The following is a 14,260-nucleotide window of genomic DNA, read 5'->3' as shown; positions in this document are numbered from 1 at the left end:
CGCTTTGTGGGCACGGGGAGACTGGAGACTTCTGAAGACGGGAGTTATAGGTTGAAAAACCAGGCTCTGGGGTTAGCAGTGCTTTGTGGGCACGGGGAGACTGGAGATTTCTGAAATAGGGAGTTACAGGTTGAAAATAGTGTCTGGGAAGATGAGTTACATTTAACAAGTGTGGATTGAATGTCCTGTGGGCCAGGCACTGTCACATCAGCGAGCCAGTACCCAGTTCAGGGAGCCCCGACCCTGGCACTGGTGACAGCTAACATCAGGGGTCCTGCTCCGCGCCAGGCGCTGACCTAGGCTCTATGCCTGTCACCTGACAGGTGCTCACAGACCACTGCTGAGGCAGGAGTGGGGGTTTTAATGTTAACTCCATTCTGCAGGTGCAGAAACTGAGGCACACAGCTTAAGTTGACTTGTCCAAATCCTACAGCTAGTCCCCTACAACTCACACTGGGATTGAGGGATCTGGGTGCTCAGGCTCTGTTTTACATGCACTTTACCCCTACTTTAAATCTGCAAGAGGGGGTACAAGTAGATAAAAACTGCAGAAGCAAGTTTGGTTTTACCTGTGTTCACAAAAAATGCAAATTCAAATGAGAAGGGTGGTAATCCTGTGTGATGGCCAGGGAGTGAGGAAGGCATGGTCCTTATGTGGGGCTTGTCTGATGGGAACCAGCTCCCCCAAGGAGGGGATTTTAGTAATTGAGCTAAAAAGTGTGCACACCGTTTTCCCCAACAATCCTGTTTCTCTTACATCTTAGAGAAACAATAGAACAACTGCACAGTGATGAATGTACAAGCTTGTTTGTTTCTGGAATGTTAGAGGAAGCATTCCTTGACTAAGAAGTTGACAGAGTAGGTTGTAGGGCATCCACACAGGAGGACAGGAAGCAGCTTTGAAGAGTGACCTTGTAAAAGGAAGAGAGACAGATTACACAATAGCTGTAATTCACTCCATTGTACGTACCTTGCAGCTAGCCACACAGATCAGAACGGGGCCTGTGGGCTGAGGGCTGGTTTTCACATGCATATGTGGGCAGTCTCAGGGTTATGGGTGATCTTTACTTCTTCATGTTTTCGCAGGTAGTCTCTGAGTTTTGTACATATAGAAATGGATTTATTTCTATTTTCCTTTTTAAAAATTTAACTTAACAAAGAAGTGCTTGGTAGTTGTGTGATAACTAAGCAGCAGGAGGTGATGGCAGTCCTCTTGGGGTGGGGGCAGGGGCTGAGCGTTAGCACGGCTGGAGCAGGAGGACACCTGGGGTGATCGGGTTACTCTGAGGTACAGGGGATGGAGGGAGATGCAGAGATGAGCACTCGGTGTGGGAGCAACATCGGAACAGCAGTGGGACGGATTATCTGTAGGTCCTGCAAAACCCTGTTCACTGCGTTTGGTGGTGACAGATTAAGAAGCGTGGGTCACCTACAACGAGATGTTTTCCTTCACTTGACTGCTACTTTCTACCTTTGTGAATCTTTGTAAATTTCTCACCTCTTGACCTCTTGTGGGGGGGACATGTTTGCAAAGACACCCAGTATCCTGAATTTTTCTGGACTTTCTCGTTATTTTCACTGTTTAGACCCGGGTTCCCACTTCGCAGCTGCAGGCACAAGGGCAGATGCAGGCCCAGGCGCCCCAGCCGGCTCAGGTAGCCTTGGCGAAGCCTCCAGTGGTGTCTGTGCCTGCGGCCGTGGTCTCGTCGCCAGGCGTCACGACCCTGCCCATGAACGTTGCCGGGATCAGTGTGGCCATTGGGCAGCCACAGAAAGCCACAGGTGCCTGTTGTGTGCAGCCCTCACCCCCAACTGCTGTTCTGCTTAGAGCCTTGAACAGGGCTAAGTGGCCTTTTCTAGTAGAAGTGGCCGCCAGCCCTGCTGGCTCCTTTTCTAGACAGCCAGTTCCAGTGTGTCCCAGTGTATTTTAGCTGAAGTATCTCTCAGAGGTTCCCAAGTACAAGTTTTGGCCCTCAATTTAAACATTCACCTTCTGAGCTTCCCATCCCTTTATCTGAATGTTGTTGTGAACCTTAGAACATTTTAAGTGGATGTAAGGCGTGGCAGTATTTGTCTCCACATAGTTTCAGTGTATAGTTTTCTTTACAGAAATCAGTCAGTCTGAACTTAATGTGAGCCCTGAGACCCTCATTCCTGCTTTGTGCTTATGACTAAATGACTTGATCGGTGTTTGCAGGACAGACGGTTGTGGCCCAGCCGGTGCATGTCCAGCAGCTGCTGAAGCTCAAGCAGCAAGCTGTGCAGCAGCAGAAAGCCATCCAGCCACAGGCCGCCCCGGGCCCAGCAGCCGTTCAGCAGAAGGTACTGGGTTTCTGTGCAGGATTCTCACGTCATCCAATCTTTATGCTGAATTTGGCCCTCCTGCAAGGCATGGATGCACAGAGGACAAGAGGGTCCTGAATGGGCCCTGCCTCGTTGCCTGGCACCCACGTACAGGGGACCCTGTGGTCATGCACTTGGGCTGCACAGAGGATGACCTCAGGGTTGGAGCCGCTTCGAGGCCCAGGAGGGGAGGGAGAAGTTACTTGATGGGCAACCCGGTGCACCAAGGGCCTGTGGGGAACTGAGAAGGATGTAGGCTGTGGAATTGCAAGGCTGGGAGGGGACCGGAAGGATTCAGGGAAGCAGGTATAGCTCACGGTGTGCGACCTCACTTGGCTCCTGGTGTACAGAACAGACAGCGCCAGGCCAGGGCCACCACCAAGCTTGTAATCAGGTGAGGAACCAGGCAGGGACTGTGTCCTTACATATGTGTACTCAGAGAGTGGAGGAAGGGGAGAGCAAGGAGAGGGGACTTGATGTGAAGGAGTACCGGCAGCATCTTACTGACTCAGGGAGAAGTTTGAGAGGCGGCTCAGCCGATTCAGCTTGCAAAGCCGAGTCCTGCTCCATGGCCGGTACTGGGGCTGCGTTGACGAGCCCGAGCAGAATTGAGGCCCTCCATCTTCCAGGGCTTCCACTTTACCCACTTACTGGCAGCATAGAGCCTGGCGTACAGATGATGGCATTTGGGACTTGAATTGTGCATTGCATCTGTGCTGTTTTATGACCTGGAGCTGGGATACATGGTCTGATGGTGGGGCAGCCATGGCTGCGGAGTGAGCTGGCACACGTTGCTCTCTCCCTGTGTGCTGAGAGCTCTCTGGGCATCTGGTGCTGATTCTCAGGACAGAGCTCATTTTCCTTTGAGGAAACTGAACCTCAAGGAAATGAAGTGAGTTACCTGGAGTCACAGAGCTGACTGTTGGGCTCCAGGGTCCTATGCTTGTCAGGCATCGGATGGGCATCTTTTCCTGAGTGTTGCTGCCTGTCTTGCAGGAAGGAGCCCTGCTAGGGGTCTGGTGGGGAGATAGTGCTGATCCTGACACTGTCGTGGTTTGTGGGGACAGCAGAACAGAAAACTGCAAGGAGAGCTGTCCTCAACCCAGTTGGCCTTGGGTGAGGTGATGGGTGCCAAGAGGGCAGGACGCTGGGAAGGGACAGCATTGATGAGGGAGATGGTCAGGCTTAGTTTATGCCTGAAAGAGAGAAATAGAAGCACTTTAGCTAAAGTGCTGGTCTGCACGTTAGTATAATTTGAAAGAAAACTTCTGAGATGCTTAAAAATATTTATATGTAGCCATGGCTTTGTATACCAAATGTATAAACCACATATATGCACAGCTTCTGAAGAGTAATATTTAAATCCTCCTGACAGAGAAAACTAGAAATTAGATTAAATAGGCAAAGCTTATCCTTGCAGGTTTGTTATCCCCTGTGGTAAATATTTTGGGGTATGTTCTAAATTCTTAAAATTATATTTGAGAAATTGTGTCATATGTTTTCTCTGTTGTGGTCAAGTTCACTTGCTCACATGTGAGCAGACACTGTACCAGCTGCTCCAGAGGATGTAAAGGTGACTCCCAGACCGGCCTGTGAGGGGACTTCCCGGGAGAGGAGGCAGGCAACACGTGGGCCAGGCACGCCGGAAGGGGCAGCTGCAGAAACGGAGTGGAGGGCAAACTGTGCCAGGGGCACGAAGTGATCACGTTGTGGGTGTCTGGGGCACTTGGGGCCCACACAGGAGGCCCTGATGGCTCTGAGAAGGGGCTGCAGAGCCGCGCCTGGCCCTAACCCTGGGCGGTCTCTCTTTCCTCAGATCACCGCACAGCAGATTGCTGCTCAGGGCCAACCACAGAAGGTCACCTATGCCACCCAGCCAGCCCTTAAAACCCAGTTTCTTACCACGCCCATCTCCCAGGCTCAGAAGCTGGCCGGAGCTCAGCAGGTACAGACCCAGATCCAGGTGAGCATGAGTGAACACCAGGTTTGGATTGCAAAACACAGGCGCACAGGAGAGTGAGCATCGAACCTGCAAGGTTCAGAGAGTACAAATGGGGGGATACCCACAGAGCCAGAGCCCTGTTAAGAGAATGTCGTGGCCCTCTGCTGCTCCTCAGACATGGCTGGTCCCTCACATTCCTTGCTGGTGCTGCCACCTTGAGATCGCTGAGGTGTGGCTTGGGGGCTGTGCTGAAGTCACACTGCAGTGATGTCCTTTGCGTTTGTGAGACTCCTCCAGGAGCCATTCTTCTGCTTCACAAATTGACAGACTCTGTCACTCTGCAGCTGCTGGCTGTGGGCTGCTGCTGGCTTCTTCCTGCCTCTGGCTGTCCAGTGCCGCCCAGAGCAGCAGGACACACCTGGTTGAGGCGTGTAAGCGCCGAGTGTGGCAGCATGGGATGGGCGTGCGGGGCTGTGGTGTGCACGCATCCGTTGAGCCTCCACTGGGGTGCCAGCAGCACTCGCACTCCCCTCGGCCTCAGCCTCGGCAGCTAATGGGGATCTGTTGACCAGCAGGTCTCCTCTTCTGTGGAGTGCCTGTTGGGGCATCTCCCAGTGTTGGTTTACATTCTGGAGATTAGCCTTCAGTTCTGTGTGCCAACTGTCTTCTTCCTTTATGGTGTCTTCGGACAAACAGAAGTTCTTAATTTTAACGTATTGGAATTTAGCAGTCTTTAAGTTTCTGAACAGTGCTTTTTGTGTCTTGCTTAAGAAATCGTTCCCAGAGGTCATGATGTTATTTTCCTGTATTGTCTCCTAAAAACTTGATAATTTTTCATTCACATTTAGGCCTTTAACCTTCCTGGAATTGATTTTTCCAGATGATATAAAAATAGGAGTTCACTTTAATTTTTTATGTGAATACCTTGTTGTTTCCAGCACTGCTTATTAAGGAGTTTGTTCTTTTCCTCTCATCCACAGTGTGACCTCCATGTGTCATGCCTAGTTCCGCGTGGGGCTTTTCTTCCGTGCGTGGTCTCTGTGCCCACACTGCTCTGTCTTCATCTCTCTGGCACATAATGAGACTTGGCATCTGGAAGCCAGATCCTTTGACCACATCCTAACGAGAACATCCTGCTGTTCGTGGCTCTGTGCACCTCTATATTAATTTTGAGTCAGCTTTCTCAGTTTACGCACCATAGTCAAAATTGTCAGGGTTTTCATTAGAGTTGCATTGACTGTAGATCTGAGTGAGGGAGAGTTGACATCTCCGCAGTCTTAACTTCAGATTCATCAGCATGATGTGTCTTTGTTGTTTAACTCTTCTTTAATGCCTTTTAATTAAGTTTTCTGATTTTTTCCATAAAAATCTTATCACTGTGTTAGATTTATTCCTAAATAACTAGTACTTTTTGATGCTTCTGTAATCTTACGTTTCTAAGCCTCCATTTTCTGTCTGTGTTTTATTCAGTTTGAACCTGGCAGCCTTGACCAGTTCTTGCTCCTTACACAGTCCATCCGCAGGTTCTTCTGCATTTCCTTTGTCTCGATGGCATCACTGTGAGCCATGGTGGCCAGGTCTTCCTCCTCCCTTGTCTCCCCCTCCTTCTTGCGTTGTGCTGGTGAGGCCCGTGGGGCAGCGTGACCACGGTGCACAGATGAAAGCTCGACCACATTGCTGTTCTGCAGGGTTTGATTTTTAAATCACCGTTACTTGGAGTAAGAAAGTGCCCTTCTTTAGTTTGCTAGGAGTTTGTGTTCCTTTTTGTTGTGTCTGGACTCCCTGCCTGGTAATCTTCCCCCAGTCTCGAGGCTTTGAGTCCGTCTCAGTGCTGATGACTCCACATTCATACCTGCAGCCCATCGCCATCCCCATGCCAGATTCTCAGTCCTAGCTGCATTTGAAGAGTTCCCGTGAGAGGTGTCACCACATGGGTACTTCAGACCTCACCTGTGCACACCTGAACTGCGTCCCTGGAGGGGTATGATCTCACAGGTCCCTCAGATTTCACCTGTGTGTACCTGAGCTCCTCCCCCTCCAGTTCAGGAACAACAGTTCTGTCGTTCCTGACCTTCGGCCTTACCTGGGCCAAACCGACAGTCATTTCTCACTTCTCTGTCTCACATTCTGATCCAGTCCGTCAGAGATTCTGCAGTGAAATTTGTTGAAACTTGCTTTGTGGTCGTGTTGGCTACAGTCGTTGGATCATTTTATTATTACTAAATCAAGTTTATTATTTGTGTGGTTTCGGTCTTCTCTTTCCTCACCGATTTGCTTGTTCTATCAATTACTGGGAGAGAGATATTAAAATCTCCTGTTCTGGCTGTGGGTTTATCTGTTTCTCCATCTTTGCTTTTTTTGTTTCTCCCCGAAGCCCAGTACGCAGCTGTGCATCCTAGTTGTAAGTCCTTCTGGCTCTTCTGTGTGGGACGCCGCCTCAGCACGGCTTCATGAGCGGTGCTAGGTCTGTGCCCAGGATCTGAACCTGTGAACCCTGGCTGCCAAAGCAGAGAGTGCGAACTTAACCACTGCACCACTGGGCCAGCCCCATATTTTTGCTTTTCATATCGTATGTTCTATTATTACCTACATAAAAATTTGAAGTTTTAATTTTATTATTTTGAAGTGGCTCTCATTATCTTCGGTACCCTTTTTGGTCTTGAAGCCTGTTTTGCCTCATACTGAGAACCTCTCCGTCTTGTGTTGGAATCCCTGGTGTATCTCTCCCCATTACCTTCAGCATTCTCTGTTTCATGCGTACCGCACAGAAGTAGTCAGGCTGATGCTGCCATTCCTGTTGTCATCTGGTCTCTCGGTTTTGGTCTTTTACCTGAACTGTGTTCCCTTACTTTATGGTGAGGACTGATGTGGCTGGGGTTTGGTTTCATTTCATTTGGGTTTCTCCTGCTTGTTCCATTTTCTCTCTCCATCTTTTCTTGCCTGTTCTTATACTGTTTATGTATTTATTTTTTGTCATCTGTTTTTTCTTCTCTACTAGTTTGAAAATCATATGTTCTCTTTCTGTTCTTTAACTGGTTACCCTAACATTTCCACAGACACATTTACCTTTTCAAAGCATAGTGCAGAGCACTGTCTCCGCTCTGTTCCTGAGCATTGTCTGTCCACTGTAGCTCTACCGGCCTCTCAGCGTCACTGCTGCCGTCATCACACATTCTCACTCTGTCTTTTTTTTGACTTTTCATGTGAAGTCACTGTGCTTCTGCCTGCAGCACATCCTTTGGCATTTCATGCAACGTTGGAAAATGCCTATATTTCACTCTTGTTCCTGAAAGAGAGTTTTGCTTAGTGTGGAATTCTAAATTGGCGTTTGTTTTCTCAGTACATTAAGAGTATTCCCTGGTTCCTGGGTCTTTTGTTGCTGATGTAAAGTCAGATGTCCGTCTGGCATGTTGCTGCTCTGACGGTCTTCTGTCTTCTTTCTCTCCATTTTCATTTGAGATCTTTTCTTTGTCTTTGGTGTTTTGCAATCACTGTGATGCTCCAGCTTGGGATTTGTTGATCTTTTGGAATTGGCATCCATCTTTCTCATCAGTTTAGGAACTGATCAGCTGTTACTCTTTGGATGTTGCCTCTGCCCCCTGTCCCTGCCCTCGAGGTATCTGCAGTCTTTTATGTTTTCTGTCTCGTCTCTGGCTGCAGTCTGAGTGCAGCCCTCCCGTCTGTCTTCGCTTGCTCATTTCCCTTGGTCATGTCTAGTCTGCTCTTAAGCTTGTCCATGGCCTTTTTATTTTGGCTGTTACATATTTTTTATTCTTACAAGTTCTCTTTGGTTTTCTCTAAAATCTGCTTGGTCATTGTTTGTAGTCTCTAGTTCCTACACACGTTTTCAGGCTGCACAGAGTGAGCACACTCTTTTGTGTGTGTCTGATAATTCTTCCATTTGAAGTCATGGTGCATCTGATTTTACTCGTTTCTGCTAATCTTGCTTCAGGAGCTGTGTTTCTTTGTCTTCATAGTACTTGTTGTCTTGTGAGCCTGTTTTCCTTGAAGTTTTGTTTGTGGGAATGCTTTGAGATCTGGGTTGAAGGTGGATTCTTGCTTCTGCTGGACTTTCATGGGTACCTTCAGGACCATATCAGCTTGTGACTTGAGGGTGTGGTATCTCTCAGGTAACGTCAGTTTGGTCTCTGAACCTGTGTCTCCTCCTCCCCCAGCACCAAGGCCTAAGGCGGATGACCTCCTCATAACTGCTTTGGGTGACAGGATCGCAGCTGCAGGGGACGGCATGCAGCCCTCCTGTTAGCTCCTTGCTGAGAGCAGATTTGGACTTGGTCTCTTGTCTGCCACACCCTGGGAGACGTACAAACCCAGTGTGAGGCCTCCCCAGCCAGCATGTGCTCTTGGGATGAAAGCTGCCTGGCACCTCTGCTCATTGCTTGGGCTTCCCGCCCCTGCTTAGGTTTGGGAGCTAGGAGTTCCTGACTTCCCACAAGGTCATTGATGCATTTATGATGTTGTCTTAGTTTTATCCACGGTGTCTCAGTGTTTTCAGTGGTGTGCCAATCTGTCCTGGCCCACTGTGCTCCAGACGTGGTGGCTGACTGAGTCTTTATTTCCCATCAGTGCTGCAGAGGGCTCTATCAAGAGGCTCTTTTTATCTTAGTGAATGCTGTTTACAATTTTTTATTTTAAGTTAGAATGAACTAGTAAATGTTTTCCAATTAATTTTAGTTTTCACAATGAAGACTAACATTTACTTGGAGCTTTGTTATGTACGTCATATAATTTCACATTTTCTCCAGAATTATCTTGGGCAAGACTTACTTTCATCCCTGTTCTACAAGTTAGAGGCCTGAGTGGGGGGCGTCACAGCCCCCAGCAGCTGCCCGATCGGGAGCCCGTCTGCTTCTGTGAGCCAGTGCCCCGACAGCCTTGAGTAGACACAAGTGGTCTGAATCATCTTATTATGTTGGATAGCAAGATATGTATGTGATGAAATATTTAGAAAGTGACCACAGGGTAGAAAGTTTTGTTTTTAACGAGGATGATTAAGAAAAATGGCAAAATAACCACTTTAAAATTTTGTACCTCTCTAGACTAGGGCTGAATCTTGGTGTTGGTCCGAATCGCTTCACAGTGGGGGTGGCTTCCTGGAACGCCACACAGACTTGTAGAAGGGCTCTCTTGAGAGCTTGTGAAATGCTAAAATAAGTCATTCCAACCTCAATTTCATTCTCTCATATAACCTTGGAGCAGTTTTTACTAAAAGAAAAAATTGTCTGAAATATGAGACCAAAAATTACACATGATTGCCGTTTAAGAAGGTGGTCATTATTCAGCATGAAGGTGAAATAACTGATTCTCTCAGGGTTCACACCTTGAGAGTCACACAGCACACTTTGAGAATTGCTCTTTTGTGTCATCTGGCCACTTTTTTTTGTATTAAGAACTGAGAAGGAGGGGCCTGTGCCGCGGCCGAGTGGTTAAAGTTCTGCTCACTCCACTTTGGCGGCCCGGGTTTGCGGGTTTGGATCCTGGGCATGGGCCTACTCCACTCACCAGTCATGCTGTGGCTCACATACAAAATAGAGGAAGCTTGGCACAGATTTAGCTCAGGGCTAATCCTCAAGCAAAAAAAAAAGAGGAGGATTGGCAGGGGGTGTTACCTCAGGGCAAATCTTGCTCACCAAAAACAAAAAGAACTGAGAAGGAAAGAAAGGGAGACAAATCTCTTTTTGTGCACATATTCTTTTGAATTCTACATTTGGCTTTTTTTCTTTTGTCGAAGGTTGCAAAACTCCCTCAAGTTGTCCAGCAGCAAACACCTGTGGCCAGCATCCAGCAGGTCGCCTCTGCCTCGCAGCAGGTAGGATTTGGGGACATGCAGCCGTCCGGGAAGTTCCCAAGTGGACTTTTCAGTAAACTTCACATTTCCTAGGTTAGGAGAGTTCTTGGTTTCATCCTGAGGAAGTAGAATTCTAGTTATTAGAGAATTAATTTTGATTTTCAAAATATAGAAAAAAATTAGCTCTGGGGAAAAACCTTTGCTATCCTTAGACTAGCAGGAAAACACCTGAACAAACTATGTTCACACTCAGTGTGAAATACACTGAAGGAGTCCATTTCTAGGATCATTCCTTCAGCATAAGCTTAGATGTGTTCTACAAGCTGAAGCCGCCACACCATAGTTTTAAGGAAACTAAGAAAGAAAATAGAATCTGCTCACAGTGACCTTGGGACCTAGAAGTATAAGTCCTCCTGGAGACAGCTCTGACTTAACGTTCTTAATCGAGGAGCGGTCAGGCTCTTAACCGTTTTATTTACTGCTATAAAATGTGGCCATATGAAAGAGTGCTTTAAAAGCATTTTATTTTGTTCAAAACCACACCGGCATGTCAAGTTCAAGAAACAAAATAGTATTAAAAGCTGAACGCTACCACCACCACCCGTTGTCCCTTGTCGTTAACCCTGGCCTTTTTCCCAGAGGCATCCAGTTTTAGCCTAAAAGCAACAGTAGTTTAGTTTTCTACTTTTGTTTTGTTAGAAACCAGAGGTCATCTTTTGATATTTCAGGTAGCTTTCACATTTCACAAACGCATTCCTGCTAATTAAGTTCCTCAAATCCCCCTCCCCACCCCAAAGATGCTTTAGTTTGTCATGTGACTTGATCGGCATTTCCTAGGCAATGTGTATTTTCTAACTGTTTTGGTTCAGGCTTCCCCACAGACTGTGACCCTCACCCAGGCGACAGCGGCTGGGCAGCAGGTCCAGATGATCCCAGCAGTGACCGCGACAGCACAGGTGGTCCAGCAGAAACTCATGCAGCAGCAAGTTGTGACGACAGCAGCGGCGCAGCTTCAGACCCCTGGTGTTCCTAACCCAGGACAGGTGTCAGCCAGCTCTGATAGCCCAAACCAGCAGCCCAAATTACAAATGAGAGTCCCTGCCGTCAGGTTAAAGACGCCCACCAAACCTCCGTGCCCCTAGTCAGGAAAGCAGGGCGGCCTCAGGGTGGGCCACCCATGCACTCCACCATCCAGCCAAAGTCAGGTAGATTTTATTTATTGTTAAACCTTGGACAGTGGCATGTGAAGTGTAGCACCTGGAAAGCTCTAATTGAAACAAAGTCATGTAATTTTATTACAATGTGTCCTATCCTGCTGGAACAGCGATCCTCATTAAACATCCCCTTTTCTGTATTATGTGACTAATTGAAAAAGTAACAGTGGCCATTTTTCGTAAATCCTTTTACCTTTTAGTTTCTCCTCTAGAGCAATAGTGCTGGGTTTTGAAAGCCATTTAGAATTTCTTGGCTAGTATACCGTGTTTTGTACATCACAGTAGCCATTTGGAATGTGCAGTGAGTCATAAAACAAACTTTTATGAGGCTACAACATGGTCTTTGACAGCATCTGCCTCTGTTTGGTTCTTTATACTTAACTGGAAATGCATCAAGGTCCTTAGAGAGGAGAGAGACTGCCTAAGGTAGATCATCTCAGGTCAGAGAAAGCCAATGTAGTTTCTTCCTTCCCTCCTAAAATGTGACTTGTTTGAACTTTTAAAGGAAATATTTAGTACTGACACCCATCAAAGCACATTCATGACATGTTCCTGGCTTGTGATGAAAGGACACAATCTGTGGTTGAATTTTCATTCCAAAGAGCAGCCAGTGTGGAATCCTTGGGACTGCTCCGCATCCCAGCACATCCACCATATTTTCCCAGCTTTTGGATAAAGTTCGTGTTAGGACTTAGTGCACTGAAGCAGCTCCAGTGGACCTTGTGAGGCTCCTGTCTCGGGCTGGTTTGGGGCCCAGAGCACTGCTCAAGTCTTGTTATGTTGCAGATGTCACTGCTGAGTGCATGGTGAGGCGGCGAATTGAGCGCTTAGAGCAGACGCTTGTCATCGCCCCCTTGCTTTCATGCCCAGCCCACGCGTGATCTGCAGAGGTGAGAAACCTCCTCATACAGGGTGGTTTATTTACAAACCTACAAGTGTTACCCACAGAAGTGGGCGTAGTAAACTCTTCATTGTAGATTTGTAACATCGGATTTCTGAGCCCCAGGGTCTCAGACGTGAGCAGATGCGCTTGCTCGTGGTTCTTCGTGCAGTGGAGGAGGGGCCCAGTTGAGGGGCAAAAGAGGAGGCCCATGTCTGCTACTATTGTTATTTTTCACTATAGCAAGGTAATAGAAGCAATTGCAGGGCCTTGATTGGCTGATGATGTCTGCTCACCTGTAAGTTTTCACCCCGGCAAAAGGTGCAAGTCCCGTGACACCCTCTCTGCTCCGACTCTGGGCCTCTTTTACATTACTTGGTTGAGGAAATCAGATTGAGTTAGGTCTGTGTGTACTAAGGATCAGTTATGGTGTACTGAGATATTTTTCCTTTTCATTTTTAATTTTATTTAACCTCTTCCCTCCTCATCGTATCACTTCAAATGACATGAAGTATTTTGTCTTGTAATTTGTTTCCCATTAATTTATGTGGACAATAATATGACAGTACTTAGTGAAGCCAACTGGGCAGCTGATTTTTGAGCTCTTGGTGAGAAATTTTTAAAAAAGTAAAAATCAAGTGTTGGAAAAAATGGAAGGGATTTAACATTTCACTTAATTGAACATATCAAGACAGTACTATAATCTGTTTTCCTGTAACTGAACCTGTTCGTTCTGGTTTGGCACGTGCTGTCGTGAGAGAGCGCGGCACGCAGGAAGGCTGTCTGTGCACCTTTGAGTCTGGTTACCGAGGAAAAGTCCTGCTCTTTTCTGTCCTCACATGTGCAGAACTAACGTAGATAGGAATCCTCTTTTTTGAGCCTATTTTAATTTGTGCACCTTGTTCTATTTCTTCCTGTTCTTCATGGCAGTCTCCTTTTAGATGATGATAAAATGTTGAGTGCACGTATTTTAGACTACCCTAGACACAGCTGCCGGAATAGAAGTTCTTATTAATCTATACACTAGAAGAGAATTTAGATACATCTCTCAAAAGGTTCCTAAGAGAACAGAACTGGGGTTCTGAATATTTGCATTGTGGAACTCCTGCTCTATCTTACTTTGTGAGTGACAGTCTCTTGTCTCTGAAGTGTGTTTTCTTCAGCGAGTCCCTAATGCACAATGTGGTACAGAAAAGAGTTTTACTTGTATCACTTGATTTAGTAACATCTAGATGTCCCCACTGACCTGCAGTCTTCAATAGAGTGATTTAAGTAAGAATCTTTCTTCAGGGATAGTGTTTTCCTGGCCTTCTGTTTTAAAGGTTAAACTTTCCATATTTAAGAATTAAAATAAGTATAGGAAGTCATCTAGGCCTCAGATCGTTATAGTTGGCAGAATCCTGCATGACCTTGTGAACCAGGGGTCTTACCAAGACAATATGTAGTGATTGACAGAAATCTTCAGAACAGAAATTATGAAGACAGCAGCCAGAACACTGTCAAACTCCAACTGGCCACCGTAGAAAGCAGTTGTTCTTTAAATCAGAGACATCTGTTCTAAGTAAGTAAGGCCAGACTGTTGTAAAGCATCCCGTGGGAAGCAGGAGGTTGGATCCAAGCACTTGTGCAGATTTGGTGCCTAATCAGGCAGAGGCTTTCCTTTTTGCAATCTTTATGATTTTTTTTAACTGTTGTAACCAGATAGCTGTTGTGTTTTAAAATATAAATGAAGAAGACTGAAATTGTAAATACTTTGTAAACATAATCATTTGTATTTGAATAGTAGCATTTTAAAGGGCACTGATACCCATCAAACAAAAAGTATAATAAAATGACTTTTTTATATACCTTTTTGTTTTGTGTTTCATAGAAAACTGGTATTCAAGTTAAAATAAGATGCTAGTTGTGTGTATTTCATTTGTGTGAGGAAAAAACAAAACAAAAGGGAAACAAGCAGTGTTAAGAGGGAGAGGTTTTCTTCTCCTCGGCTACTCCCTCATGCTGTAGAAGGAACTAGAAGGGATGGAGTGTGCGTGGAGGTTGTCAGTGAAAATCGCCATTCATGTCTGCAGAGA

At 46.5% G+C, this 14,260-nt stretch overlaps 1 protein-coding gene across 17 annotated transcripts in view; it reads left to right on the top strand.

Moving 5' to 3' along the window:
* Nucleotides 1-14,032, top strand: part of LOC124226647 (E1A-binding protein p400) — a 119,750-nt gene extending 105,718 nt beyond the window's left edge. For all 17 annotated transcript variants that reach the window (XM_046640164.1, XM_046640165.1, XM_046640176.1 and 14 more), the window contains 5 exons: nt 1,587-1,782; nt 2,198-2,322; nt 4,160-4,306; nt 10,035-10,112; nt 10,961-14,032. In XM_046640164.1, coding sequence (XP_046496120.1) covers nt 1,587-1,782; nt 2,198-2,322; nt 4,160-4,306; nt 10,035-10,112; nt 10,961-11,233 — 819 coding nt within the window. In that variant the 3' untranslated portion in view covers nt 11,234-14,032. The remainder of the gene's footprint in view (nt 1-1,586; nt 1,783-2,197; nt 2,323-4,159; nt 4,307-10,034; nt 10,113-10,960) is intronic.
* Nucleotides 14,033-14,260: the final 228 nt, after the last annotated feature.

The sequence above is a fragment of the Equus quagga genome, chromosome 15 (assembly GCF_021613505.1).
Source record: "Equus quagga isolate Etosha38 chromosome 15, UCLA_HA_Equagga_1.0, whole genome shotgun sequence".
Taxonomy (NCBI): Eukaryota; Metazoa; Chordata; class Mammalia; order Perissodactyla; family Equidae; genus Equus; species Equus quagga.
Note: the sequence above shows the minus strand (reverse complement) of the source record. Positions and strands in the feature narration are given on the sequence as shown.